At 42.5% G+C, this 27,110-nt stretch overlaps 3 protein-coding genes and 1 pseudogene across 3 annotated transcripts; 2 read left to right on the top strand and 2 right to left on the bottom strand.

The window, feature by feature from the left end:
* Positions 1-6,462: 6,462 nt before the first annotated feature.
* On the bottom strand, positions 6,463-8,748 carry LOC134226412 (heat shock protein 70 B2-like). Its single transcript, XM_062707176.1, has one exon. The coding sequence runs from the start codon at positions 8,563-8,565 to the stop codon at positions 6,652-6,654; it is 1,914 nt and encodes a 637-aa protein (XP_062563160.1). The 5' UTR covers positions 8,566-8,748; the 3' UTR covers positions 6,463-6,651.
* A 652-nt stretch (positions 8,749-9,400) lies between these two features.
* LOC134226405 (heat shock protein 70 B2-like) lies at positions 9,401-11,938 on the top strand (annotated as a pseudogene).
* An 8,099-nt stretch (positions 11,939-20,037) lies between these two features.
* Positions 20,038-22,281, bottom strand: LOC134226417 (heat shock protein 70 A1-like). The gene has a single exon (XM_062707189.1). It carries the CDS (start codon positions 22,113-22,115, stop codon positions 20,202-20,204), a length of 1,914 nt encoding a protein of 637 aa, XP_062563173.1. The 5' UTR covers positions 22,116-22,281; the 3' UTR covers positions 20,038-20,201.
* Positions 22,282-23,918: 1,637 nt separating this feature from the next.
* LOC134226428 (heat shock protein 70 A1-like) lies at positions 23,919-26,131 on the top strand. Its single transcript, XM_062707197.1, has one exon. It carries the CDS (start codon positions 24,086-24,088, stop codon positions 25,997-25,999), a length of 1,914 nt encoding a protein of 637 aa, XP_062563181.1. The 5' UTR covers positions 23,919-24,085; the 3' UTR covers positions 26,000-26,131.
* The last annotated feature ends 979 nt before the right edge of the window (positions 26,132-27,110 follow it).

Raw genomic sequence — 27,110 nt, forward strand, 5'->3', positions numbered from 1 at the left:
CGCATGAAAAAGCTCAGTACGACTTAGTTTGTCAATTTTTGTATGAGCGCGAGTGGTGCTCGCATAAAGAGCTCAGTGCAACTTAGTGTTGCTAATGTTCGTAAAGAGCGCGAGTGGTGCTCGCATGAAAAAGCTCAGTACGACTTAGTTTGTCAATTTTTGTATGAGCGCGAGTGGTGCTCGCATAAAGAGCTCAGTGCAACTTAGTGTTGCTAATGTTCGTAAAGAGCGCGAGTGGTGCTCGCATGAAAAAGCTCAGTACGACTTAGTTTGTCAATTTTTGTATGAGCGCGAGTGGTGCTCGCATAAAGTGCTCAGTGCAACTTAGTGTTGCTAATGTTCGTAAAGAGCGCGAGTGGTGCTCGCATGAAAAAGCTCAGTACGACTTAGTTTGTCAATTTTTGTATGAGCGCGAGTGGTGCTCGCATAAAGAGCTCAGTGCAACTTAGTGGTGCTAATGTTCGTAAAGAGCGCGAGTGGTGCTCGCATGAAAAAGCTCAGTACGACTTAGTTTGTCAATTTTTGTATGAGCGCGAGTGGTGCTCGCATAAAGAGCTCAGTGCAACTTAGTGTTGCTAATGTTCGTAAAGAGCGCGAGTGGTGCTCGCATGAAAAAGCTCGGTACGACTTAGTTTGTCAATTTTTGTATGAGCGCGAGTGGTGCTCGCATAAAGAGCTCAGTGCAACTTAGTGTTGCTAATGTTCGTAAAGAGCGCGAGTGGTGCTCGCATGAAAAAGCTCGGTACGACTTAGTTTGTCAATTTTTGTATGAGCGCGAGTGGTACTCGCATAAAGAGCTCAATGCAACTTAGTGTTGCTAATGTTCGTAAAGAGCGCGAGTGGTTCTCGCATGAAAAAGCTCAGTACGACTTAGTTTATCATTTTTTTGTATGAGCGCGAGTGGTGCTCGCATAAAGAGCTCAGTGCAACTTAGTGTTGCTAATGTTTGAAAAAGAGCGCGAGTGGTGCTCGCATGAAAAAGCTTAGTACGACTTAGTTTGTCAATTTTTGTATGAGCGTGAGTGGTGCTCGCATAAAGAGCTCAGTGCAACTTAGTGTTGCTAATGTTCGTAAAGAGCGCGAGTGGTGCTCGCATGAAAAAGCTCAGTACGACTTAGTTTATCATTTTTTTGTATCAGCGCGAATGGTGCTCGCATAAAGTGCTCAGTGCAACTTAGTGTTGCTAATGTTCGTAAAGAGCGCGAGTGGTGCTCGCATGAAAAAGCTCGGTACGACTTAGTTTGTCAATTTTTGTATGAGCGCGAGTGGTACTCGCATAAAGAGCTCAATGCAACTTAGTGTTGCTAATGTTCGTAAAGAGCGCGAGTGGTGCTCGCATGAAAAAGCTCAGTACGACTTAGTTTGTCAATTTTTGTATGAGCGCGAGTGGTGCTCGCATAAAGAGCTCAGTGCAACTTAGTGTTGCTAATGTTCGTAAAGAGCGCGAGTGGTGCTCGCATGAAAAAGCTCGGTACGACTTAGTTTGTCAATTTTTGTATGAGCGCGAGTGGTACTCGCATAAAGAGCTCAATGCAACTTAGTGTTGCTAATGTTCGTAAAGAGCGCGAGTGGTTCTCGCATGAAAAAGCTCAGTACGACTTAGTTTATCATTTTTTTGTATGAGCGCGAGTGGTGCTCGCATAAAGAGCTCAGTGCAACTTAGTGTTGCTAATGTTTGAAAAAGAGCGCGAGTGGTGCTCGCATGAAAAAGCTTAGTACGACTTAGTTTGTCAATTTTTGTATGAGCGTGAGTGGTGCTCGCATAAAGAGCTCAGTGCAACTTAGTGTTGCTAATGTTCGTAAAGAGCGCGAGTGGTGCTCGCATGAAAAAGCTCAGTACGACTTAGTTTATCATTTTTTTGTATCAGCGCGAATGGTGCTCGCATAAAGTGCTCAGTGCAACTTAGTGTTGCTAATGTTCGTAAAGAGCGCGAGTGGTGCTCGCATGAAAAAGCTCAGTACGACTTAGTTTATCATTTTTTTGTATGAGCGCGAGTGGTGCTCGCATAAAGAGCTCAGTGCAACTTAGTGTTGCTAATGTTCGTAAAGAGCGCGAGTGGTGCTCGCATGAAAAAGCTCAGTACGACTTAGTTTGTCAATTTTTGTATGAGCGCGAGTGGTGCTCGCATAAAGAGCTCAGTGCAACTTAGTGTTGCTAATGTTTGAAAAAGAGCGCGAGTGGTGCTCGCATGAAAAAGCTTAGTACGACTTAGTTTGTCAATTTTTGTATGAGCGTGAGTGGTGCTCGCATAAAGAGCTCAGTGCAACTTAGTGTTGCTAATGTTCGTAAAGAGCGCGAGTGGTGCTCGCATGAAAAAGCTCAGTACGACTTAGTTTATCATTTTTTGTATCAGCGCGAATGGTGCTCGCATAAAGTGCTCAGTGCAACTTAGTGTTGCTAATGTTCGTAAAGAGCGCGAGTGGTGCTTGCATGAAAAAAGCTCAGTACGACTTAGTTTGTCAATTTTTGTATGAGCGTGAGTGGTGATCGCATAAAGTGCTCAGTGCAACTTAGTGTTGCTAATGTTCGTTAAGAGCGCGAATGGTGCTCGCATGCAAAATAGATGAGTACAACTGTGTTATTAATTTATATTTTCGTAAAGAGAGCGAGTGGTGCTCACATGAGGAAAGCTCATTAATGTTTGTATGAGCGCGAGTGGTCATCTGCATGGATTCCCTAACAAAGCGTAATAAATCAATGTGCCTATTGCAAACCTTAGGAAGGGAACCGTTTTGAATAAAATTAAAACAAACAGGTAGAGTTGAGAACGAGATGCAAAAAAAAACTGTTGTTTGACATATATTTCACATATTTGCGATATCTAGTCAGTGTAAGGATTGCATTTGGAGATCTCAGAATTGAGATTCAGCAACTAATTGATAAGAAGTAAGAACATAATCATTTTTGAAATATAGCAAAAAGTCCCGCCGGGTACCCAAAACACATTATGATTGATATGTGTGTTAAGTCATGAGGGTGATATTTTGACAAGTTGAATTCAACTTCGTCTCATTATAGTTGAGCGAGTATAGTATGGTATTAAATGTAGTTAGAACTACGAAGTGTTTATTTTTTAAGTATTTATGTTCATGGAAAACCAATTGTAATTACCACAATACCCTTTTTTTCTACAAAAATACCTGAGAAGAGGGGAAATGTGTGGCATTGAAATTGCACTTGCTGTTTATTATGTAAAGCAAATATTCAATTGCATCTAAACCATCGAAGTAGGCCTAGTGCAATCACAACTGACAGCCACATCATTAGCAATCAAAGCAATCTGGAAATGTGTCACGAGTGACATCGCAGTGAACCTTCAATATGATTAGGTGTTTTAATAGGCTCTCGCTTGTCTACAGATAAGACAAACTGCACACCAACAAGTTTCAATGTCGCGCTGCTGATGGCAATCGACCACCAGTTAAGATTTGCATACTTAGTTGGTAGTGTGATTTGGGAACTTTTGACCATCTGACATTAGCCAGAATAAGGGGTTCGACCTGCGGAGTCTGTGGGGCTTGTCGGTGGACTCCGTTGTACTTCAATGAAATGGACTATGAGCGTGTCATGACTTGTGAGAAATCATGGCTCCGGAGTAATAAGCAGAATTCTGTGCCAATAACGACTGGAATGTCAGGACCCTAAATGAACCTGGACGAGTGAGCCTTCTGGCTCGCGAACTGCAGAAGGTTGGAGTGAACGTGGACGCTATTCAAGAAGTGCGATGGCCCAGATCCGGAGAACGTGAATTCCGAGCCATGGACCCCACGACCAACACTGCATTCAAGTATAACATCTATCACAGCGGCGGTGGATGAGCAGAGCATGGAGTTGGTTTCGTTGTGATGGGCAAGCAGATGAAGCGAGTGATGCTGTGGAAACCCATTAGCGAACGAATCTGTGTATTGAGGATACGGAGCAAATTCTTCAATTACAGCCTAATCAACGTTTACGCACCGACAAACGATAAATCTGACGATGTGAAGGACACGTTTTATGAATGGCTTGGTAAAGCCTATGGAGAGTGCCCAAAGCATGACGTGAAAATTGTTATCGGAGACGCTAACGCTTAGGTCGGTAGAGAGGACTTTTTCCGTCCCATAATCGGTAGGGAGAGCCTTCACTCCGCTACCAATGACAACGGCCTACGGCTAGTAAGTTTCACTGCTGCCAGGGGGATGACCATCAGTAGCACCTACTTTGCACGAAAGAACATCCGAAAGCACCCCTGGAGACACCCAAAAGGTGAAAGTTGCAACCAGATAGACCATGTTCTAGTGAATGTCCGCCATTTTTCGGATGTTATCGATGTGCGGACGTTCAGAGGTCCGAACATTGACTCTGATCACTACCTCGTTGTCAGTAAAATTCGATCATGGTTGTCAACTGTATCGAACGAATGATCACAGCGAACGATGCGTTACAATATCCAGCGATTATCGACGGAAGGAGTATCGGGTGAGTACCGCCAGAAGCTCGACGAACGGATAAGTGCAATCAACGTTAGCGACAACATCAACGATCTATGGGAGTCGATCCATGGAGTGGTGAGCACAACAGCACGAGAAGTGGTAGGCACTGCACAGAGGCGATCCAGGACGGGTTGATTCGATGTGGACTGTCAAAGAGTCACAGACAAAAACGTTGGCAGAAGCCGGATGTTGGTGTCAGGTACCCGATCGAATAGAGATCGGTACAAGGAAGCAAGAGCAGCCGAAAAACGTACCCACCGCAGCTACAAGAAAGAATATGAAGAACAAGTGATTAGCATTGCGCAGGGAAAAATGGAGCAGAACGACATGCCGAATAGTTGAATAGTGGAATTGGCGGTGCTTCGGTGAACAGAATAAATATTAGCGACGGTGGACAAGCTGTGGACTGTGGAGTCACCTACACTAGATGAGGTTGAAAAAGCTGTTAAAGAGCTGAAAAACAATAAGGTTGCGGGGAAAGACCAGCTCCCGGCTGAACTTTTCAAACATGGCAGTGAGCAGCTTTAAGAAGTTCTGCACCATATTATGTCGAAAATATGGGAAGACGAGGAAATGCCTGCTAGTTGGTTGGACAGCCTCATTTGCCCTCTCTCTTAAAGAAAGGGCACAGACTGGAGTGCGCCAATTACCGAGGAATAACTCTCCTTAATCCGGCGTACAAAATTATGTCCCGTATTTTGTTCAACAGATTGAGACCGCTTGAAAAGTCTTTTGTCGGCGAATACCAAGCAGGTTTTCATGAGGGCTGATCAACGACGAATCAAATGTTTACCCTGAGACAAATCCTTGATAAATTCCGGGAGTACAGCTTGCAGACACATCATCTGTTTATTGATTTCAAGGCAGCGCACGATTCAGTGAAACGGAATGAATTATGGCAAATTATGCTTGAACATGGATTTCCGGCGAAACTGATACGGCTGATTCGTATAACGTTGGACGGATCGAAATCAAGGGTTGCGGATGAAATATCGACGTCATTTGTTATATAACAAGAATTTATTTGTCGGAATTAATGTTTTTAAAAGTGATATCTACCTTCTTTTAATCATTGGATGTTCTTTAACCAGTCTTTTGATCTCCTCATCAATTAAGGAAGTATCAACAACAAAACACGGGGTTTATCGATTATCAGCTGGTTTTAGCGAAATCAAATTGGCAATTCCAACAGCTGCGGAATCAAACCGGCAATCCCGGACAAGGCCGGGTACATACAGCTAGTCTACAATAAAAACCAAAAGCTGGAGTGTGAGAACTTTGGAGCGACCAGAACCCTTAATACCGCCTACAAAGTGATATGTGGTACAGTAGAGAGGTTTGAAAAATGGCCGATTAAAGCAACGGTGAACATGGGAATTGTCTGCCGAACATTTGCAAAGGTAGCAGAACTATACACTATCGAAACCCACAATCCGTTGCTTCGCAATAACTTTGGGGTAATTCCACATTCCCACATAAACTAAGGGTATGAGTAATACCACGTTGGATCTAAATCTTATCACAGAGGCACTCCATCAATTTTATAAGAAACGCAGAGTAGACTAAAGCATGCGAGTTTGCTACTTATTCGTTTTCAAACCAGGAACAGGTAATTGGTATTTTTCATTTCCGATAATACAAAAATGGAAAATATTTGTGATCGTATTCCACGTAAATGGAGTTCAAATATAGTTTAATTTTAGCATAGCGTATTTCATCTCTTGGAACCGAGAAAATAAGAAACATAAAATACAAATTCACAAAAGGCATGTTTCCGGGAATATTCCTCATTAAGAACGTTTTGCAAGTCAGATCAATTGCAATATTTCTACAGAAGTTATTTAGTTGCATGGCAGCTGAGAAATTCAGATTGAATTCTACAGCGTTTATAGCATATTTTTTTTTATATAAATGCCAGAATTTGCTTAACAGCCCATAACAGGAATATTTTTCGGTGTGTCTGAGAAATCATTGCAAAACAATTCAAGATTGAGATCATATGGTACAATATATTTCTATGAAAATAAATAACATAATCTAGGTCGTTTTATATTCTAGTATCAGTGCATCATTACAAAATAGTTACATATTCATTCCTAATTCATCTATTTGATCATGCATTACTCAATCATTCATTCCACTTCGTTTATTCTACTCATATCAATTGATAAATACTTTCTAGTCAACTTCTTCGACGGTTGGCCCCGTTCGGCCACCAAATCCTCCCGCTTGTTGACCACAACTCGAGGCTCCTGCTCCGGTTCCACTTTGATGCAATCGAGTCATGATCGGACTACAAACTTGACTCAACTCCTTCCTCTTATGTTCAAATTCCTCCTTTTCGGCCATCGTATTTTCGTCCAGCCATCGAATTGTCTCGTCACATTTGTCCCTCACAGTAGTCTTATCTGATTCACTCAGCTTATCCCCAGCGGAATCAAGGGACTGTTTTAGCTGGAAGCAGTAGCCTTCCAACTGGTTCCTAGCAGAAATGCGTTCACGTTGCTTCTCGTCCTCTTCCCGGAATTTCTCTGCCTCGGAAACCATTCGATCGATGTCTGATTGACTAAGACGGCCCTTATCATTCTTGATGGTGATGTTCTTTTCCTTGCCGGTGCTTTTCTCCTTGGCCGAAACATTCAGAATGCCGTTGGCGTCCATATCGAACGTGACTTCAATTTGGGGAACCCCTCTCGGTGCTGGCGGAATTCCCGAGAGGTCAAACTGTCCCAATCGGTTGTTGTCCCGAGTCATGGCACGTTCTCCCTCATATACTTGGATTGACACTCCTGGCTGATTATCTGCATAAGTTGAGAATGTTTGCGTTTGCTTGCATGGGATTCGGCTGTTACGTTCGATCAATTTTGTCATAACTCCTCCGGCTGTTTCGATTCCCAGTGAAAGTGGAGCCACATCCACAAGCAGCACATCTTGGATCTTCTGGTCTTTATCTCCGTTGAGAATGGCTGCTTGCACTGCAGCACCATATGCCACAGCCTCGTCTGGGTTGATGGACAGGTTCAACGATTTTCCACAGAAGAAATTCTGCAGCAGTGATTGGACTTTTGGAATGCGAGTTGATCCACCAACCAGAACGATGTCGTGAATCGTGCTTTTGTCCATCTTGGCATCAGACAAAGCTTTTTCAACTGGTTGAAGTGTCGAACGGAATAGATCCGAACACAGTTCCTCGAATCGAGCACGAGATATTTTTGTGTAGTAATCGATTCCGTCGATCAGAGCGTCGATTTCGATTGTGGCCTCAGTACTGGATGACAATGTTCGCTTGGCTCGTTCACATGCCGTTCTCAAGCGACGCAGTGCTCGAGCATTCGATGAAATATCTTTCTTGAACTTGCGTTTGAACTCTTCGACAAAGTGTGATACCAATCGATTATCGAAGTCCTCTCCTCCCAGATGAGTATCACCTGCTGTGGCTCGCACCTCGAACAAAGAGCCTTCATCGATGGTCAGAATAGAGACGTCAAATGTGCCACCGCCCAGATCGAAAATTAGAACATTTCGCTCGCCTTTGAGATTCTTGTCCAGTCCATAAGCCAATGCCGCTGCCGTTGGTTCATTTATAATTCGCATAACATTGAGTCCGGCAATGGCTCCAGCGTCCTTTGTGGCTTGTCGCTGGGAATCGTTGAAATACGCAGGAACTGTGATGACTGCATTCTTCACACTTTGCCCCAGGTAAGCTTCAGCCGTTTCCCTCATCTTGACCAAAACCATTGAACTGATTTCTTCCGGAGCAAACCGTTTCCTCTCACCTTTGAACTCTACTTCGATTTTCGGTTTGCCAGCATCGTTGAACACCGTGAATGGCCAGTGTTTGATGTCGGCCTGGATTTTTGGATCGTCAAACCGGCGTCCAATCAGTCGTTTGGCGTCGAAAACTGTGTTCTTCGGATTGAGTGCCACCTGGTTCTTGGCCGCATCGCCGATCAACCGTTCCGTGTCGGAAAACGCCACATAACTGGGGGTGGTTCGGTTTCCCTGGTCGTTGGCAATGATTTCCACTTTTCCATGCTGGAACACTCCCACGCAGGAGTATGTCGTTCCCAAATCGATTCCGATTGCAGACATTTTCACGTTTATGTAACTAATATTTGCCACTCTTTAGTTCTAAATAATTCACTGTATTCACTATTACTTTAGTCTGTCACTATATTATTGAATTTCACTCAAATATTTGAATTTGCTTGCTTTCGCGCTTTGTCGCTTTTGCTTGTACTTCGCTCTCTTGTTTGAACTATAATGACGAGAAGAGCTCGAAACGGGCGTATATATAGTGAAAGCGAGCAGATCTAGAAATTTCGGGTAGCTTCTTCAATGATTCGAGCAGCTTCGTTTGCGTATCTCGAATGTTTTTATTGTCACATCGTCAATGTGTGAGCGTCTCAAAATTTCTAGTATGAATGCGCCTTACGCATCCACATAATGCCTATCATGGGCTTGTCGCATGTATCGTATTATGTTTTGTTTTGATTTATCCTTTGATATCCAGAAGAGTTTACGTTCGCTATCAAGGCTATTTTCGATATATTTGACTAATTTTTGCATCAAGTTAGACGAGCCAAGAGTGAAATGCTAAGGAGAAGATGGATCCAATATGATTTGCTTGAAGATAATTATGGAATATCTAAGGAAATTCGCGCTACCGTTTTAGTTGAGTTGAGTGTTTGCATGAAAAAATGTGTACACCTATGAGTGAAGATTAAGCGCGGGATTAGGTTGCAATTAATCTCCTTCATTTTCAACATTGCTTTAAGTTTCGGCGTGTTCTTTAGGCACTCAACTCGACCAACAACGATTTTTATGGAAAACGGGGTTGTGGTGCAATCATATTTGTTGGTGTTCTCGTCCTATACACGTGAAATGTAAAAATGTTTCAGTGAATCATCAATGCGAAATGTGTATCGATCGCAAACGTAAATTCTTATTCAAATGGAACGATAAATCATAACAAAACTTGGTACATTACATACGCCTAAAATATGCATGACATGAATACTGAGCACGCGCATATGTACTAGAACTTTCAAGACGCACACACATTAACGATGTGACAACGAAAACATTCGAGATACGCAAACGAAACTGCTCGAACCACCGAAGAAGCTACCCGAATTTTCTAGATCTGCTCGCTTTCACTATATATGCGCCCGTTTCGAGCTCCTCTCGTCATTACAGTTCAAACAAGAGAGCGAAGCACAAGCAAAAGCGACAAAGCGCGAAAGCAAGCAAATTCAAATATTGGAGTGAAATTCAATAATTTATTGACAGACTAAAGTAATAGTGAATACAGTGAATTATTTAGAACTAAAGAGTGGCAAATATTAGTTACATAAACGTGAAAATGTCTGCAATCGGAATCGATTTGGGAACGACATACTCCTGCGTGGGAGTGTTCCAGCATGGAAAAGTGGAAATCATTGCCAACGACCAGGGAAACCGAACCACTCCCAGTTATGTGGCGTTTTCCGACACGGAACGTTTGATCGGCGATGCGGCCAAGAACCAGGTGGCACTCAATCCGAAGAACACAGTTTTCGACGCCAAACGACTGATTGGACGCCGGTTTGACGACCCGAAAATCCAGGCCGACATCAAACACTGGCCATTCACGGTGTTCAACGATGCTGGCAAACCGAAAATAGAAGTAGAGTTCAAAGGTGAGAGGAAACGGTTTGCTCCGGAAGAAATCAGTTCAATGGTTTTGGTCAAGATGAGGGAAACGGCTGAAGCTTACCTGGGGCAAACTGTCAAAAATGCAGTCATCACAGTTCCTGCGTATTTCAACGATTCCCAGCGACAAGCCACAAAGGACGCTGGAGCCATTGCCGGACTCAATGTGATGCGAATTATCAATGAACCAACGGCAGCGGCATTGGCTTATGGACTGGACAAGAATCTCAAAGGCGAGCGAAACGTTTTAATTTTTGATCTGGGCGGTGGCACATTCGACGTCTCTATTCTGACCATCGACGAGGGCTCTTTATTCGAGGTGCGAGCCACAGCAGGTGATACTCATCTGGGAGGAGAGGACTTCGATAATCGATTGGTCACACTTTTGTCGAAGAGTTCAAACGCAAGTTCAAGAAAGATATTTCATCGAATGCTCGAGCACTCCGTCGCTTGAGAACGGCATGAACGAGCCAAGCGAACATTGTCATCCAGTACTGAGGCCACAATCGAAATCGACGCTCTTATCGACGGAATCGATTACTACACAAAAATATCACGCGCTCGATTTGAGGAATTGTGCTCGGATCTATTCCGTTCGACACTTCAACCAGTTGAAAAAGCTTTGTCTGATGCCAAGATGGACAAAAGCACGATTCACGACATTGTTCTGGTTGGTGGATCAACTCGCATTCCAAAAGTCCAATCACTGCTGCAGAACTTCTTCTGTGGAAAATCGTTGAACCTGTCCATCAACCCAGACGAGGCTGTGGCATATGGTGCTGCAGTGCAAGCAGCCATTCTCAACGGAGATAAGGACCAGAAGATCCAAGATGTGCTGCTTGTCGATGTGGCCCCACTTTCATTGGGAATCGAAACAGCCGGAGGAGTTATGACAAAATTGATTGAACGCAACAGTCGAATCCCATGCAAGCAAACGCAAACTTTCTCAACTTATGCAGATAATCAGCCAGGAGTATCAATCCAAGTATTTGAGGGAGAACGTGCCATGACCCGGGACAACAACCGATTGGGACAGTTTGACCTCTCGGGAATTCCGCCAGCACCGAGAGGGGTTCCCCAAATTGAAGTCACGTTCGATATGGACGCCAACGGCATTCTGAATGTTTCGGCCAAGGAGAAAAGCACCGGCAAGGAAAAGAACATCACCATCAAGAACGACAAGGGCCGACTCAGTCAGTCTGATATCGATCGAATGGTTTCCGATGCGGAGAAATTCCGGGAAGAGGACGAGAAGCAACGGGAACGCATTTCTGCTAGGAACCAGTTGGAAGGCTACTGCTTCCAGCTAAAACAATCCCTTGATTCCGCTGGGGATAAGCTGAGTGAATCAGATAAGACTACTGTGAGGGACAAATGTGACGAGACAATTCGATGGCTGGACGAAAATACGATGGCCGAAAAGGAGGAATTTGAACATAAGATGAAGGAGTTGAGTCAAGTTTGCAGTCCGATCATGACTCGATTGCATCAAAGTGGAACCGGAGCAGGAGCCTCGAGTTGTGGTCAACAAGCGGGAGGATTTGGCGGCCGAACGGGGCCAACCGTCGAAGAAGTTGACTAGAAAGTATTTATCAATTGATATGAGTAGAATAAACGAAGTGAAATGAATGATTGAGTAATGCATGGTCAAATAGATGAATTAGGAATGAATATGTAACTATTTTGTAATGATGCACTGATACTAGAATATAAAACGACCTAGATTATGTTATTTATTTTCATAGAAATATATTGTACCATATGATCTCAATCTTGAATTGTTTTGCTATGTTTTCTCAGACACACCGAAAAATATTCCTGTTAGGGGCTGTTAAGCAAATTCTGGCATTTATATAAAAATATGCTATAAACGCGGTAGAATTCAATCTGAATTTCTCAGCTGCCATGCAACTGAATAAATTCTGTAGAAATATTGCAATTGTTCTGACTTGCAAAACGGTCTTAATTGTTGAGGAATATTCCCGGAAACATGCCTTTTGTGAATTTCCTTCCCCTCGGATATGTTACCTTGCCGCGGTGGGTCGGCTTACGCCATTAGCACTGATATGGCAACCAAAGACATATCCTGTCGTGGTGGTATCACATGTTGACTATTTTTGTTTGGTGCCGCGTTACATATCTGGCATTGACGCACTAATTTACGGCATTTGCATGTGATCCAACGGACATCGTGCCTTGGAGCCTTGAATGGTAGTGCAGTCAGGCAGAGGCCTTTTTCATCAGTGATAATGATGTGAGTTCTCTTTTTTTCGACAATACTTTTCTGATGCGTTCCCTGTGACGATGAGTCGTAGCCACGCTTACATTTAGCTAGGCATTTATTGAAAAACAAAGTATTCAAGACATTCGTAGGGAATCGACTGCTGGATTCAGTGAGTAGAAGTTTTTTCAAAACTAGGAACGTGGTGCCAGTTTTATTTTGTTATGCCTCACTTCGAAGAGCAATAATAAAAAATACCACACATTATAATGATGGTATATGAATAATCTTATGACGGCTTCATTCACGATAATTTTTACTTATATGTAGTAGGGAATAGGCGTGAAGAAGCTTTACTTTGCCACCGAAAAGTGAATCCTATAGCTGACTCATAACTGATCATTAGTACATGATAGATAATGACAGTTAGTTTGGAAACGATCAAGCTACTTATTAGAACATAATAATAGTAATACCTTGACAAAGGAATAACAATAAAATAGACTAAATGCACGAACAGTTTCCACTTTTTACAAGACATAATTAATATTGTGTTTGATAGTATTGACACCAATAACTTAGGCAAACAAAGTAACTAAAGGAACGTATACTTTATACCTTCTGACCATAAAGACAAGAATGACATCGTACAGACCAATCTATATGATTTGGCAATCGAGCCTCCAAAATAAACAAAAGATTAAAAAATAATCTATAAAATTAGGAATGAGATAATGGGAGAAAGTATCTAATAGAGTTGTAAATGTAATGTCTTTTGAGCCAGTTCAACAGTGTCTTAATGGACGACATGATCCTTGTACGGCTGGAAAACTGCTTCAAAAGTTATTAACTTGTCATTTTGTTTTTATAAATCGGGGATTTTATACTTGATAAAAAATCTTATACTTGATAAAAAAAACTTCCGGCTTAGTTTCTACGATGAAGCATTGGGCAACATGTTCCATGTGAGTCGGATAAACTGCTTCGGTCGATTTTGAACGCGTACAATGACAATAGAAGTATAAATAGCATAAAAACTGGCTAAATAATTTGACTCTGACAAAAAAAAATGACAAAAATGACTTTAAACTATTACGATGTTAGTTAGCATGAGACCTCTCTGACTATTTATGAACGTAAATCCCTCCGATTCAGTTGCAACCGCGTCTTCTTGGACGACATGTTCCGTGTACGGCTGGCAAACTGCTTCGAATGGACTTATGCTACGGTATCATCAAAGGGCTGGTGCAGAGGTTTCTACTCTATTCAGAGTCCCGCCAGTAAACCTTCATAAAAAAAACCCTGATTAATCCACCTAGCGGTGATGGTGCCTTTCTCGTGCATTATAAAAATAGTATTTTGGCCATTACTCTTGAGCCCATAGTCCGATCTGGCCAATTTTCAATAGTTAAGGATAAGTGCCTGAAAAATGAGTGACATTTTTTTACTCAATTTTTCTATAAAAATGTGGTATTTTGGCCATAACTTCCGAGCCCATAGTCCGATCTGACCAATTTTCAATAGGAAACAATGGCAGAGTATCCTGCGTCGAATGCAACTTGTTGCGAGTAAATCGGTTAAGGATAAGTACCTGAAAAATGAGTGACATTTTTTTTGGGTGGGTGCGCACAGACGCACACACATACACACACACACACACACACACACACACACACACACACACACACACACACACACACACACACACACACACACACACACACACACACACACACACACACACACACACACACACACACACACATACACACAGACATCACCTCAATTCGTCGAACTGAGTCGATTGGTATATAACACTATGGGTCTCCGGGCCTTCTATAAAAAGTTTGTTTTTGGAGCGATCATATAGCCTTTACGTATACTTAGTATACGAGAAAGGCAAAAATGGAATATTCCCGGAAACATGCCTTTTGTGAATTTGTATTTTATGTTCGAGATTTCTTTTTTTCTCGGTTCCAAGAGATGAAATACGCTAAGCTAAAATTAAAGCTATATATACGATCACAAATATTTTCCATTTTTGTATATTCCTGGTTTGCCAACGAATAAGTAGCAAACTCGCATGTTTTAGTCTAATCTGCGTTTCTTATAAAATTGATGGAGTGCCTCTGTGATAAGATTTAGATCCAACGTGGTATTACTCATACCCTTAGTTTATGTGGGAATGTCCAATTACTCCAAAGTTATTGCGAAGCAACGGATTGTCGGTTTCGATAGTGTATAGTTCTGCTACCTTTGCAAATGTTCGGTAGACAATGTCCATGTTCACCGTTGCTTTAATCGGCCATTTTTTTTCAAACCTCTCTACTGTACCACATATCACTTTGTAGGCGGTATTAAGGGTTCTGGTCGCTCGAAAGTTCTCACACTCCAGCTTTTGGTTTTTATTGTAGACTAGCTGTATGTACCCGGCCTTGTCCGGGATTGCCGGTTTGATTCCGCAGCTGTTGGAATTGCCAATTTGATTTCGCTAAAACCAGCTGATAATCGATAATCCCCGTGTTTTGTTGTTGATACTTCCTTAATTGATGAGGAGATCAAAAGACTGGTTAAAGAACATCCAATGATTAAAAGAAGGTAGATATCACTTTTAAAAACATTAATTCCGACAAATAAATTCTTGTTATATAACAAATGACGCCGATATTCCATCCGCAACAATTGATTCGTCGTTGATCGGCCCTCATGAAAACCTGCTTGGTATTCGCCGACAAAAGACTTTTCATGCGGTCTCAATCTGTTGAACAAAATACGGGACATAATTTTGTACGCCGAATTAAGGAGAGTTATTCCTCGGTAATTGGCGCACTCCAGTCTGTGCTCTTCTTTAGGAGAGAGGGCAAATGAGGCCGTCCAACCAGCTAGCAGGCATTTCCTCGTCTTCAAATATTTTCGACATAATATGGTGCAGAACTTCATAAAGCTGCTCACTGCCATGTTTGAAAAGTTCAGCTGGAAGCTGGTCTTTCCCCGCAGCCTTATTGTTTTTCAGCTCTTTAACAGCTTTTTCAACCTCATCTAGTGTAGGTGACTCCACAGCTTGTCCATCGTCGCTAATATTTATTCTGTTCACCGATGCACCGTCAATTCCACTATTCAACTATTCCACATGTCGTTCTGCTCCATTTTTCCCTGCGCCTTGCTAATCACTTGTTCTTCATATTCTTTCTTGTAGCTGCGGTGGGTACGTTTTTCGGCTGCTCTTGCTTCATTGTACCGATATCTATACGATCGAGTACACGACACCAACATCCGGCTTCTGGCAACGTTTTTCTCGTCTGTGACTCTCTGACACTCCACATCGAACCATCCCGTCCTGGATCGCCTCTGTGCAGTGCCTACCACTTCTCGTGCTGTTGTGCTCACCACTCCATGGATCGACTCCCATAGATCGTTGTTGTTGTCGCTAACGTTGATTGCACTTATCCGTTCGTCGAGCTTCTGGCGGTACTCACCCGATACTCTTTCCGTCTACAATTGCTGGATATTGTTACACATCGTTCGCTGTGGTCTTTCGTTTGATACAGTTGACTACCGTGATCGAATTTTACTGACAACGAGGTAGTGATTAGAGTCAATGTTCGGACCTCTGAGGGAAGATCCATAAAGTACGTCACGCGAAAATTGGCGATTTTCGACCCCCCTCCCCCCTTTGTCACACTTTTTGTATTAAAGCTCTAAAATTTTTGTATGAGGGGCAGCAGGGACTATGTCCAAGGGCTTGACGACCCCTCCCCATGGCCACTGCGAGTTAGGGGGCCTGCCTAGGATGTGGTGGGGTTTGACAGTGGGCTCTGTTAAACCTCTACAAAAAGCTGCATGTGTCCATAAGCAGGCCCTATCAAACCCAGTCAACACATGAACGTATATGGTGTCGTGTAGGATGCTGAAGTGCAGGCGATAGAGGTACTTTTCCACACAACATGTATGTATATCGTCTCCAATTTAGCATCTTGTATTGCACCATGTGCGATTTTATGTAGACTGGGAAGCGACCGTGTGCCGCTCAAAGCGCACAAGCCCAACACGAGTGCCAAACGGCACATCAGGATTAATACCAGTGAGATCCTGATTACGGTATACTGGTCAAGGCAAGTGACACACACACGCGCGCGAAAGTAATGCAAAATAAATGACATGTAAAATGAACGTAAATTTACATTCTTACTTAACGTCAAATAGAGATAAAATAAGGGTTGCTGAATAACATTAGCTTTCCAATTACTATCAATTATTTTCAATTTTAATCCCGTTTCTTTTTTACTTTTCTTACGTTAATGAAATGATAACGCGGGCACCTAATCCGAAATTCAAATGAACAATCGCTCACTTTGAGCGATTGATTGTTTATTCTCGCGAAGAATGAACAATTGAACAAATTAAGGAAATGCTAATACTGCTGTGTAGAAGTTTCATAGGTCACATCACTTTCCATGGTGAATCCCGATCTATGTTACTGATAACCCCACCCAACTAACACTACTTCCTTCCCGTGGTAAATGTGGAGATGCAGAGGTATTCTCGGTCTCTAGTAGCAACAATTACCACACACTCGCATTCCCTCCCTTTCCCAACTGACTGTAAGGACTTGGCCGGCGCTGTTATTGATCAACATTTGCGAGCTGCTGAAACGTGCACTTCGAGAATAGTTGGTAAATCCCAACCACTATTCACTTGGATCGTAGTGCAATTTGCACCAGTTCTGATCAATCACGGAGTAGCAACCATTGATATGTACAGTCAGTCTAATCTAATCTAATCTAATCTAAAGCTCTAAAATTTTTGTATGAGTTGTCACGCTGCTCGGAACCCCCCCTCCCCCCTAGGAGCGTGACGTACTTTGTGGATGGCCCCTGAATGTCTGCACATCGATAACATCCGAGAAATGGCGCCTATCCACCAGAACATGGTCTATCTGGTTGCAATTTTCACCATTTGGGTGTCTCAAGGTGTGCTTTCGGATGTTCTTTCGTGCAACGTAGGTGCTACTGTTGGCCATCCCTCTGGCAGCAGCAAAATTTACTAGCCGTAGGCCGTTGTCATTGGTAGCGGAGTGAAGGCTCTCCCTACCGATTATGGGACGGAAAAAGTCCTCTCTACCGACCTGAGCATTAGCGTCTCCGATAACAATTTTCACGTCATGCTTTGGGCACTCTCCATAGGCTTTATCAAGACATCCATAAAACGTGTCCTTCACGTCGTCGGATTTATCGTTTGTCGGTGTGTAAACGTTGATTAGGCTGTAATTGATGATTTTGCCCCATATCCTAAACACACAGATTCGTTCGCTAATGGGTTTCCACCGCATCACTCGCTTCATCTGCTTGCCCATCACTACGAAACCAACTCCATTCTTTGCTTTTCCGCCGCCGCTGTGATAGATGTTATACTTTAATGCAGTGTTGGTCGTGGTGTCCACGGCTCGGAATTCACGTTCTCCGGATGTGGGCCATCGGACTTCTTGAATAGCGGCCACGTTCACTCCAACCTTCTGCAGTTCGCGAGCCAGAAGGCTCACTCGTCCAGGCTCATTTAGGTTCCTGACATTCCAGGTACCGAGTTTCCAATCATAGTCCTTATTTCGATGCCGGGTCGGTTGCCAAAAATAACGTTCTCTTTTTCTTCTATCTTCATTTTTCGTGGTATTTGAGAGGCTTCAGTAAGCTACCTTACCGGGGTCGCGATACCTACATCGAGCTGATGGGGCTGCCGCCTTAGGTATAGCTGACGCGATACAGCATTTTGTCAATCAGCCGCTGGGTACCAGGCAGACGCAATTTGAGCCGCACCTCCTGGTGAACAGACGCTCGAGGCGTACCTTCTCACTCTAGCTAATGTCAGAAGGACAACAGTGCCCAGGCTGCACTACCAGCTAAGTACACAACCCTTAGCTGGCGGTCTTATGTCATCGGACGACCCGTGGAAGCGTGAGATAGGAACTTGTGGGGACCAGAGCTCTGTTGGGCGCTCCATCCTCGATGTTAACCCACCATTTTGCAGCCCATGAAGAAAGTACCGTGCCCATTATTAGGCAATGCAGATGTGGTCAGTTTGATCTTCCGTATGTCCATCGTGGGAGACCCACATGACCCTTTATGTACTAGTCGATGGGAAAGGGCGATCCATCATGTCGTTATTGGCACAGAATTCTGCTTATTACTCCAGAACCATGATCTCTCACAAGTCATGACACGCTCATAGTCCATTTCGTCGAAGCATTGAAGTCTTAGCCAGTCCTTGGAGTGGTACACGGTCGCTTTGCAGGGGCCAGCTTGCGGAATCCGCAATGCGGACACATGCTGCTTTTTTTATTGAAGTACAACAGAGTCCACCGTCAAGCCCCACAGACTCCGCAGGTCGAACCCCCTTGTTCTGGCTAATGTCAGATGGTCAAAAGTGCCCAAACCACACTACCAACTATGTACGCAATTCTTAACTGGTGGTCGATTGCCATCAGCAGCGTGACATTGAAACTTGTTGGCTATGACCAAAGCTACATATGTAGAACGCCCCTTTCCAGATATTGTGTTACCATTTTGGAGTATTTTCTACTGATCCTTCTGCATAGAGTATTCAGCGCTTTTTTGCTAAAACGCAACCGTACCCAAACGTAAGTTAAAATACGAGAAAAACAAAAAGGTTGGAAGGTAGAGGAATTATATCAAAGGAGTTATACCAAATGGACGTTAATCTCATTGTCTATGATTGGAATAAGAACAACGGACAGAAATACCTGCCGAATCAGATATCACAAGCTGAATGTCTTTCAATTTTATCCAACTCATGTGTTGAACAATTATAGTCTCATAAGTTTGACGATTTTGCACCAAGACTTTGAAAAGACTGCAACGTAAATGGATACGTTGGGTCACCAATGCGCGATTCGAAGGATCAGCAAATGTTGCGTTCTACTTCTGCTATTGAATAAAACGTTCAAGCTGATTGCATTTTGCTAAGGAAAGTGAACAATTGAATGATGCACAACGAGGATGTACTCCATCGGCCTAGATTTCTATGGCAACTATACGATTGCATAAACCAAGATATTTTTTAATAAATTTCGCTTAACTTTTCAAAAGGACCTAAGTAACATTTTTTTCATGAATTAATTTGAATAGCGCAATCAACAAAAAAACATGTAAGCTTTTGATTACAGTACTCAAATTAATTTAAAAAAATGGTTCTTAAGACCTTTTAAAGAGTTAAGCGAGAAATGTGTTTTGGAAGTATATCAACAGCAATAAATAGCAATATTAAATCGAAAACTACTTTAGCTTCTTATAGAATAAAAATTAAAATTGATCGTTGTTGATTTTTTCAGTGATTGGAAACATGTAATGAATTTATTGTAATCGGTAATTTAGAACACTTCGCAAATTTGAATTTCCCGAATAAACATTCAATACCGATGATCTAAATTTTAATACAAAATATAATTTAAAATAAAATTTAATTCATATTTGCTCTAATTATGATGTCAGATAATTAAATAAAACCATTACCAAGCTAGCTGCCTCCAGGGCCGAGTAGATTACTTCCAGGATCCTACGTAAGACTGAATTACACGAAAAATGATCATTTCCACAACACGGGTGTGATAAAACATGAATTTCGGAATGTTAATTTTCACATTGAATAAAACAAATGAAGCTATGATAGTGACAGCAATATATATTTACAAAATTATCATAATTAAAACTATTCATTTTTTTCAGCCGCACTTTAATGTTCTACATAAAACTGAAGAACGATAAATCTAGTTTTCTAATTTTGGTGACTCTATTTTGGTGTTTTAGTCAACTTCTTCGACGGTGGGTCCCGATCGGCCACCAAATCCTCCTGCTTGTTGCCCACAGCTGGATGCTCGTGCTCCTGCTCCACTTTGATGCAATCGAGTCATGATCGGACTGCAAACCTGGCTCAACTCCTTCATCTTATGTTCATATTCCTCCTTCTCGGCCATCGTATTTCCGTCCAGCCATCGGATTGTCTCGTCGCATTTGTCCTTCACAGTGGTCTTATCCGATTCACTCAGCTTATCGCCTGTGGATTCCAACGATTGTTTCAACTGGAAGCAGTAACCTTCCAACTGGTTCCTAGCAGAAATGCGTTTCCGTTGCTTCTCGTCCTCTTCTCGGAATTTCTCTGCCTCGGAAACCATTCGATCGATGTCTGATTGACTAAGACGGCCCTTATCATTCTTGATGGTGATGTTCTTTTCCTTGCCGGTGCTTTTCTCCTTGGCCGAAACATTCAGAATGCCGTTGGCGTCCATATCGAACGTGACTTCAATTTGGGGAACCCCTCTCGGTGCTGGCGGAATTCCCGAGAGGTCAAACTGTCCCAATCGGTTGTTGTCCCGAGTCATGGCACGTTCTCCCTCATATACTTGAATTGACACTCCTGGCTGATTATCTGCATAAGTTGAGAATGTTTGCGTTTGCTTGCATGGGATTCGGCTGTTGCGTTCAATCAATTTTGTCATAACTCCTCCGGCTGTTTCGATTCCCAATGCAAGTGGGGCCACATCGACAAGCAGCACATCTTGAATCTTCTGGTCCTTATCTCCGTTAAGGATGGCAGCTTGCACTGCAGCACCATATGCCACAGCCTCGTCTGGGTTGATGGACAGGTTCAACGATTTTCCACAGAAGAAGTTCTGCAGCAGTGATTGGACTTTTGGAATACGAGTTGATCCACCAACCAGAACGATGTCGTGAATCGTGCGTTTGTCCATCTTGGCATCAGACAAAGATTTCTCCACTGGTTGAAGTGTCGAACGGAACAGATCCGAACATAGTTCCTCGAATCGAGCACGAGATATTTTTGTGTAGTAATCGATTCCGTCGATCAGAGCATCGATTTCGATTGTGGCCTCAGTACTGGATGACAATGTTCGCTTGGCTCGTTCACATGCCGTTCTCAAACGTCGCAGTGCTCGAGCATTCGATGAAATATCTTTCTTGAACTTGCGTTTGAACTCTTCGACAAAGTGTGTGACCAGTCGATTATCAAAGTCCTCTCCTCCTAGATGAGTATCACCTGCTGTGGCTCGCACCTCGAACAAAGAGCCTTCATCGATGGTCAGAATAGAGACGTCGAATGTGCCACCGCCCAGATCGAAAATTAGAACATTTCGCTCGCCTTTGAGATTCTTGTCCAGTCCATAAGCCAATGCCGCTGCCGTTGGTTCATTGATAATTCGCATCACATTGAGCCCGGCAATGGCTCCAGCGTCCTTTGTGGCTTGTCGCTGGGAATCGTTGAAATACGCGGGAACTGTGATGACTGCATTTTTGACAGTTTGCCCCAGGTAAGCTTCAGCCGTTTCCCTCATCTTGACCAAAACCATTGAACTGATTTCTTCCGGAGCAAATCGTTTCCTCTCTCCTTTGAACTCAACTTCGATTTTCGGTTTGCCAACATCGTTGAACACCGTGAATGGCCAGTGTTTGATGTCGGCCTGGATTTTCGGGTCGTCGAACCGGCGTCCAATCAGTCGTTTGGCGTCGAAAACTGTGTTCTTTGGATTGAGTGCCACCTGGTTCTTGGCCGCATCGCCGATCAATCGTTCCGTGTCGGAAAACGCCACATAGCTGGGGGTGGTTCGGTTTCCCTGATCGTTGGCAATGATTTCCACCTTTCCATGCTGGAACACTCCCACGCAGGAGTAGGTTGTTCCCAAATCGATTCCGATTGCAGACATTTTCACTTTCAAGTCACTAATATTTGTCACTTTTAAATTTTGAATAATTCACTGTAGTCACTATTACTTTAGTCTGCCACTAAATTATTGAATTGCACTCCAATATTTGAATGTTCTTGCTTTCGCGCTTTGTCGTTTTCGCTTGTGCTTCGCTCTCTTGTTTGAACTGTAATGACGAGAGGAGCTCGAAACGGGCGCATATATAGTCAAAACGAGCAGATCTAGAAAATTCGGGTAGCTTCTGTGGTGATTCGAGCAGTTTCGTTTGCGTATCTCGAATGTTTTCGGTGTCACATCGTCAATGTGTGTGCGTCTCGAAATTCCTATAGAATACATTTTGGCGCTTTGATGTTGCATGAAGAAGAAGAAGCAGAATGATGATATCCGAAAGAATTTCAACGGGTTAGCATACGAAGAAGTTTTTCAAACTCTTCTCAAAAATTCTAAAAACAATTTAATCAAAAACGGTAAGCAGTACGGGGTTGGACTTTTCTTCTGCTGTATAACAAACAGAATATTTCTGTTCCAAATTTTATTTTGTGATATTACTCTTAATACATAGTATAATAAAAATACAACCCCACACTGCTTATCGTTTTTAATTTAATTGCTTTTGGAATTTTTAAGAATAATTTTAAAAACTTCTTCGTATGCTTTCCCGTAGAGATTTGTTCGATTATCATCTTTCTGCTTTTTCTTCTTCATGCAACATCAAAGCGCCATTCGCGAAGTCGAAGCAAAATTCTTCACACAACTAATGACAGTTCTTTATGGGGTTTTACAGTAGAGCAACAGAGAGAAGGAAATGGCGGCCATGTTTCACTCAAACTCTGACAGATAGCAATGGGGTTTCCCATAGGAGGGAAGAGCAGAATTTGCTTCGACTTCGTGAATTCGCATCCACATCATGCCTTTAGCGGGCTTGTCGCATGTAACGTTTTATGTTTTGTTTTGATTTATCTTTTGATATGCAGAAGAATTTATGTGCGCTATTGGGATGAATTTCGATTTATTTGTTTTGTTTTTGCATTTAGTAAGAGAAGCAAAGAGTAAAATTCTAAGGAGAAGAAGGAAGCAACGTGATTTGCATAAAGATAATAATACTGAGATTAAGGGAATTGTGCATCTTTCCGCACCTTTGAGTGCAAATGGAGCGCGGAGTTGTGTTGCAATTCATCTCTTTAAATTTCATCACTGCTTTAGTTTTCCACGGGTACTTTAGACACCCAACTCAACCTGTAACGATTCTATGAATAACGCGTTTGTGCTGCATCCACATTTTTTTATATTCTTGAACCTGAAAATATAAAATAATAATTGTATTCGACATTCAACTAACTAATCATCAATATCTTGAATATATTTCAGATGCGGTATACTGTCCCTCTTCACATAACAATCTCATGTCCGATTGCTCCTTCTTAAGAAATTTATTGTTTGAATTTTAAAACTAATTTTATTTGGAGTAGCCACTAATTAATAATCTATCGTCAATATACAAAAAATAGAAAATGACAAAAAAAGGGAATCATCAAAGCGAAATGTGTCTCGATCATAAAGATAGAAACTTATGCATAGAACAATAAATCATAACAAAACTTGAAGTGCCCAAAATATGCAAGACATGAACATGCTCATATGTCCTAGAATTTTCGGAACGCATACCAATTGACGATGCGACACCGAAAACATTCGAGATACGCAAACGAAACTGCTCGAATCACCACAGAAGCTACCCGAATTTTCTAGATCTGCTCGTTTTGACTATATATGCGCCCGTTTCGAGCTCCTCTCGTCATTACAGTTCAAACAAGAGAGCGAAGCACAAGCGAAAACGACAAAGCGCGAAAGCAAGAACATTCAAATATTGGAGTGCAATTCAATAATTTAGTGGCAGACTAAAGTAATAGTGACTACAGTGAATTATTCAAAATTTAAAAGTGACAAATATTAGTGACTTGAAAGTGAAAATGTCTGCAATCGGAATCGATTTGGGAACAACCTACTCCTGCGTGGGAGTGTTCCAGCATGGAAAGGTGGAAATCATTGCCAACGATCAGGGAAACCGAACCACCCCCAGCTATGTGGCGTTTTCCGACACGGAACGATTGATCGGCGATGCGGCCAAGAACCAGGTGGCACTCAATCCAAAGAACACAGTTTTCGACGCCAAACGACTGATTGGACGCCGGTTTGACGATCCAAAAATCCAGGCCGACATCAAACACTGGCCATTCACGGTATTCAACGATGCTGGCAAACCGAAAATCGAAGTCGAGTTCAAGGGTGAGAGGAAACGATTTGCTCCGGAAGAAATCAGTTCCATGGTTTTGGTTAAGATGAAAGAAACGTCAGAAGCTTACTTGGGACAAAATGTCAAAAATGCAGTCATCACAGTTCCTGCGTATTTCAACGATTCCCAGCGACAAGCCACAAAGGACGCTGGAGCCATTGCCGGACTCAATGTAATGCGAATTATCAATGAACCAACGGCAGCGGCATTGGCTTATGGACTGGACAAGAATCTCAAAGGCGAGCGAAATGTTCTAATTTTCGATCTTGGCGGTGGCACATTCGACGTATCTATTCTGACCATCGACGAGGGCTCTTTATTCGAGGTGCGAGCCACAGCAGGTGATACTCATCTGGGAGGAGAGGATTTCGATAATCGAATGGTATCACACTTTGTCGAAGAATTCAAGCGCAAGTTCAAGAAAGATATTTCATCGAATGCTCGAGCTCTGCGTCGCTTACGAACGGCATGTGAACGAGCCAAGCGAACTTTGTCATCCAGCACTGAAGCCACTTTCGAAATCGACGCTCTGATTGATGGAATCGATTACTACACAAAAATATCTCGTGCTCGTTTTGAAGAACTATGTTCAGATCTTTTCCGTTCGACACTTCAACCAGTTGAGAAAGCTTTGTCTGATGCCAAGATGGACAAAAGCACGATTCACGACATCGTTCTGGTTGGTGGATCAACTCGCATTCCAAAAGTCCAATCACTGCTGCAGAACTTCTTCTGTGGAAAATCGTTGAACTTGTCCATCAACCCAGATGAGGCTGTGGCATATGGTGCTGCAGTACAAGCTGCCATCCTTAACGGCGATAAGGACCAGAAGATTCAAGATGTGCTGCTTGTGGATGTGGCCCCACTTTCATTGGGAATCGAAACAGCCGGAGGCGTTATGACAAAATTGATTGATCGCAACAGCCGAATCCCGTGCAAGCAAACGCAAACTTTCTCAACTTATGCAGATAATCAGCCAGGAGTATCAATCCAAGTATTTGAGGGAGAACGTGCCATGACTCGGGACAACAACCGATTGGGACAATTTGATCTATCGGGCATTCCGCCAGCACCGAGAGGCGTGCCTCAGATTGAAGTCACGTTCGATATGGACGCCAACGGCATTCTGAATGTTTCGGCCAAGGAGAAAAGCACCGGCAAGGAAAAGAACATCACCATCCAGAACGACAAGGGCCGACTCAGTCAGTCTGATATCGATCGAATGGTTTCCGAGGCAGAAAAATTCCGGGAAGAGGACGAGAAACAGCGGGAACGCATTTCGGCTAGGAACCAGTTGGAAGGCTACTGCTTCCAGTTGAAACAATCGCTTGAATCCACTGGCGATAAGCTGAGTGAATCGGACAAGAACACAGTGAAGGACAAGTGCGACGAGACAATCCGATGGCTGGACGGAAATACGATGGCCGAGAAGGAGGAATATGAACATAAAATGAAGGAGTTGAGCCAGGTTTGCAGTCCGATCATGACTCGATTGCATCAAAGTGGAGCAGGAGCAGGAGCATCCAGCTGTGGGCAACAAGCAGGAGGATTTGGTGGCCGATCAGGACCCTCCGTCGAAGAAGTTGACTAAAACACCAAATAGAGTCACCAAAATTAGATAATTAGATTAATCGTTCTTCAGTTTTATGTAGAACATTAAAGTGCGACTGAAAAAATTGAATAGTTTTAATTATGATAATTTTGTAAATATATGTTGCTATCACTATTATAACTTTATTTGTGCTATTCAATGTGAAAATTAACATTCCGAAATTCATGTTTTATCACACCCGTGTTGTGGAAATGATCATTTTTCGTGTAATTTAGTCTTACGTAGGATCCTGGAAGTAATCTACTCGGCCCTGGAGGCAGCTAGCTTGGTGATGGTTTTATTTAATGGTCTGACATCATAATTAGAGCAAATATAAATAAAATTTTATTTTAAATTAAATTTTGTATTAAAATTTAGATTTTCGGTATTGAATGTTTATTCGGGAAATTCAAATTTGCGAAGTGTTCTAAATTACGGGTTAGGGACAAAAAGTCGAAAGACAAAACGTCGAAAGACAAAAGGTCGAAGGGACAAATGGTCGAAAAGGACAAAAGGTCGAAAGGGACAAAAGGTCGAAAGGACAAAACGTCGAACGGGACAAAAGGTCGAAACGGACAGAATGTCGAACGGGACAAAAGGTCGAAAGAAACTAAAGATCAATAAGATCAAAAGGTCGAAATGGACAAGGAACTGAAACGGAGAGAGTCAATCTAGCACCAGAGTTGTCCTATACAGTTAGCAAAAACTCTGATCTTTTATTTTTCATAATTTTTAACAAATAAATAAAATTCATTCAGTGAGTACAACTAATAGATGAATGTTGAGTTTTATAAATGTCACTTCGATCTGTCAAAATGGTGCAGAACAAATACACCGGCGTATTTTACACGCCGGTGTATTTTCAATGCGTGCACCTGGGTGGCTACGGAGTACACTCTTTTGACAGATTGAAGCGGCATTCAGAAAACCTAGATTTTCATCTATTGAATTTCATTTAATTGCTAAAAATAGTTTAAAAGCAACTTTTTTTGCCAATTGTATAGGACAACTCTGTCTCGCGCAATACAAGTTTTATTCATTTCCTAAATCAACAATCTTTTATCTCTAACAGAACTATCTAGATATTCATAATATTGTTTCATAGTAATTA

This window comes from Armigeres subalbatus, chromosome 1 (genome assembly GCF_024139115.2).
Source record: "Armigeres subalbatus isolate Guangzhou_Male chromosome 1, GZ_Asu_2, whole genome shotgun sequence".
Taxonomy (NCBI): domain Eukaryota; kingdom Metazoa; phylum Arthropoda; class Insecta; order Diptera; family Culicidae; genus Armigeres; species Armigeres subalbatus.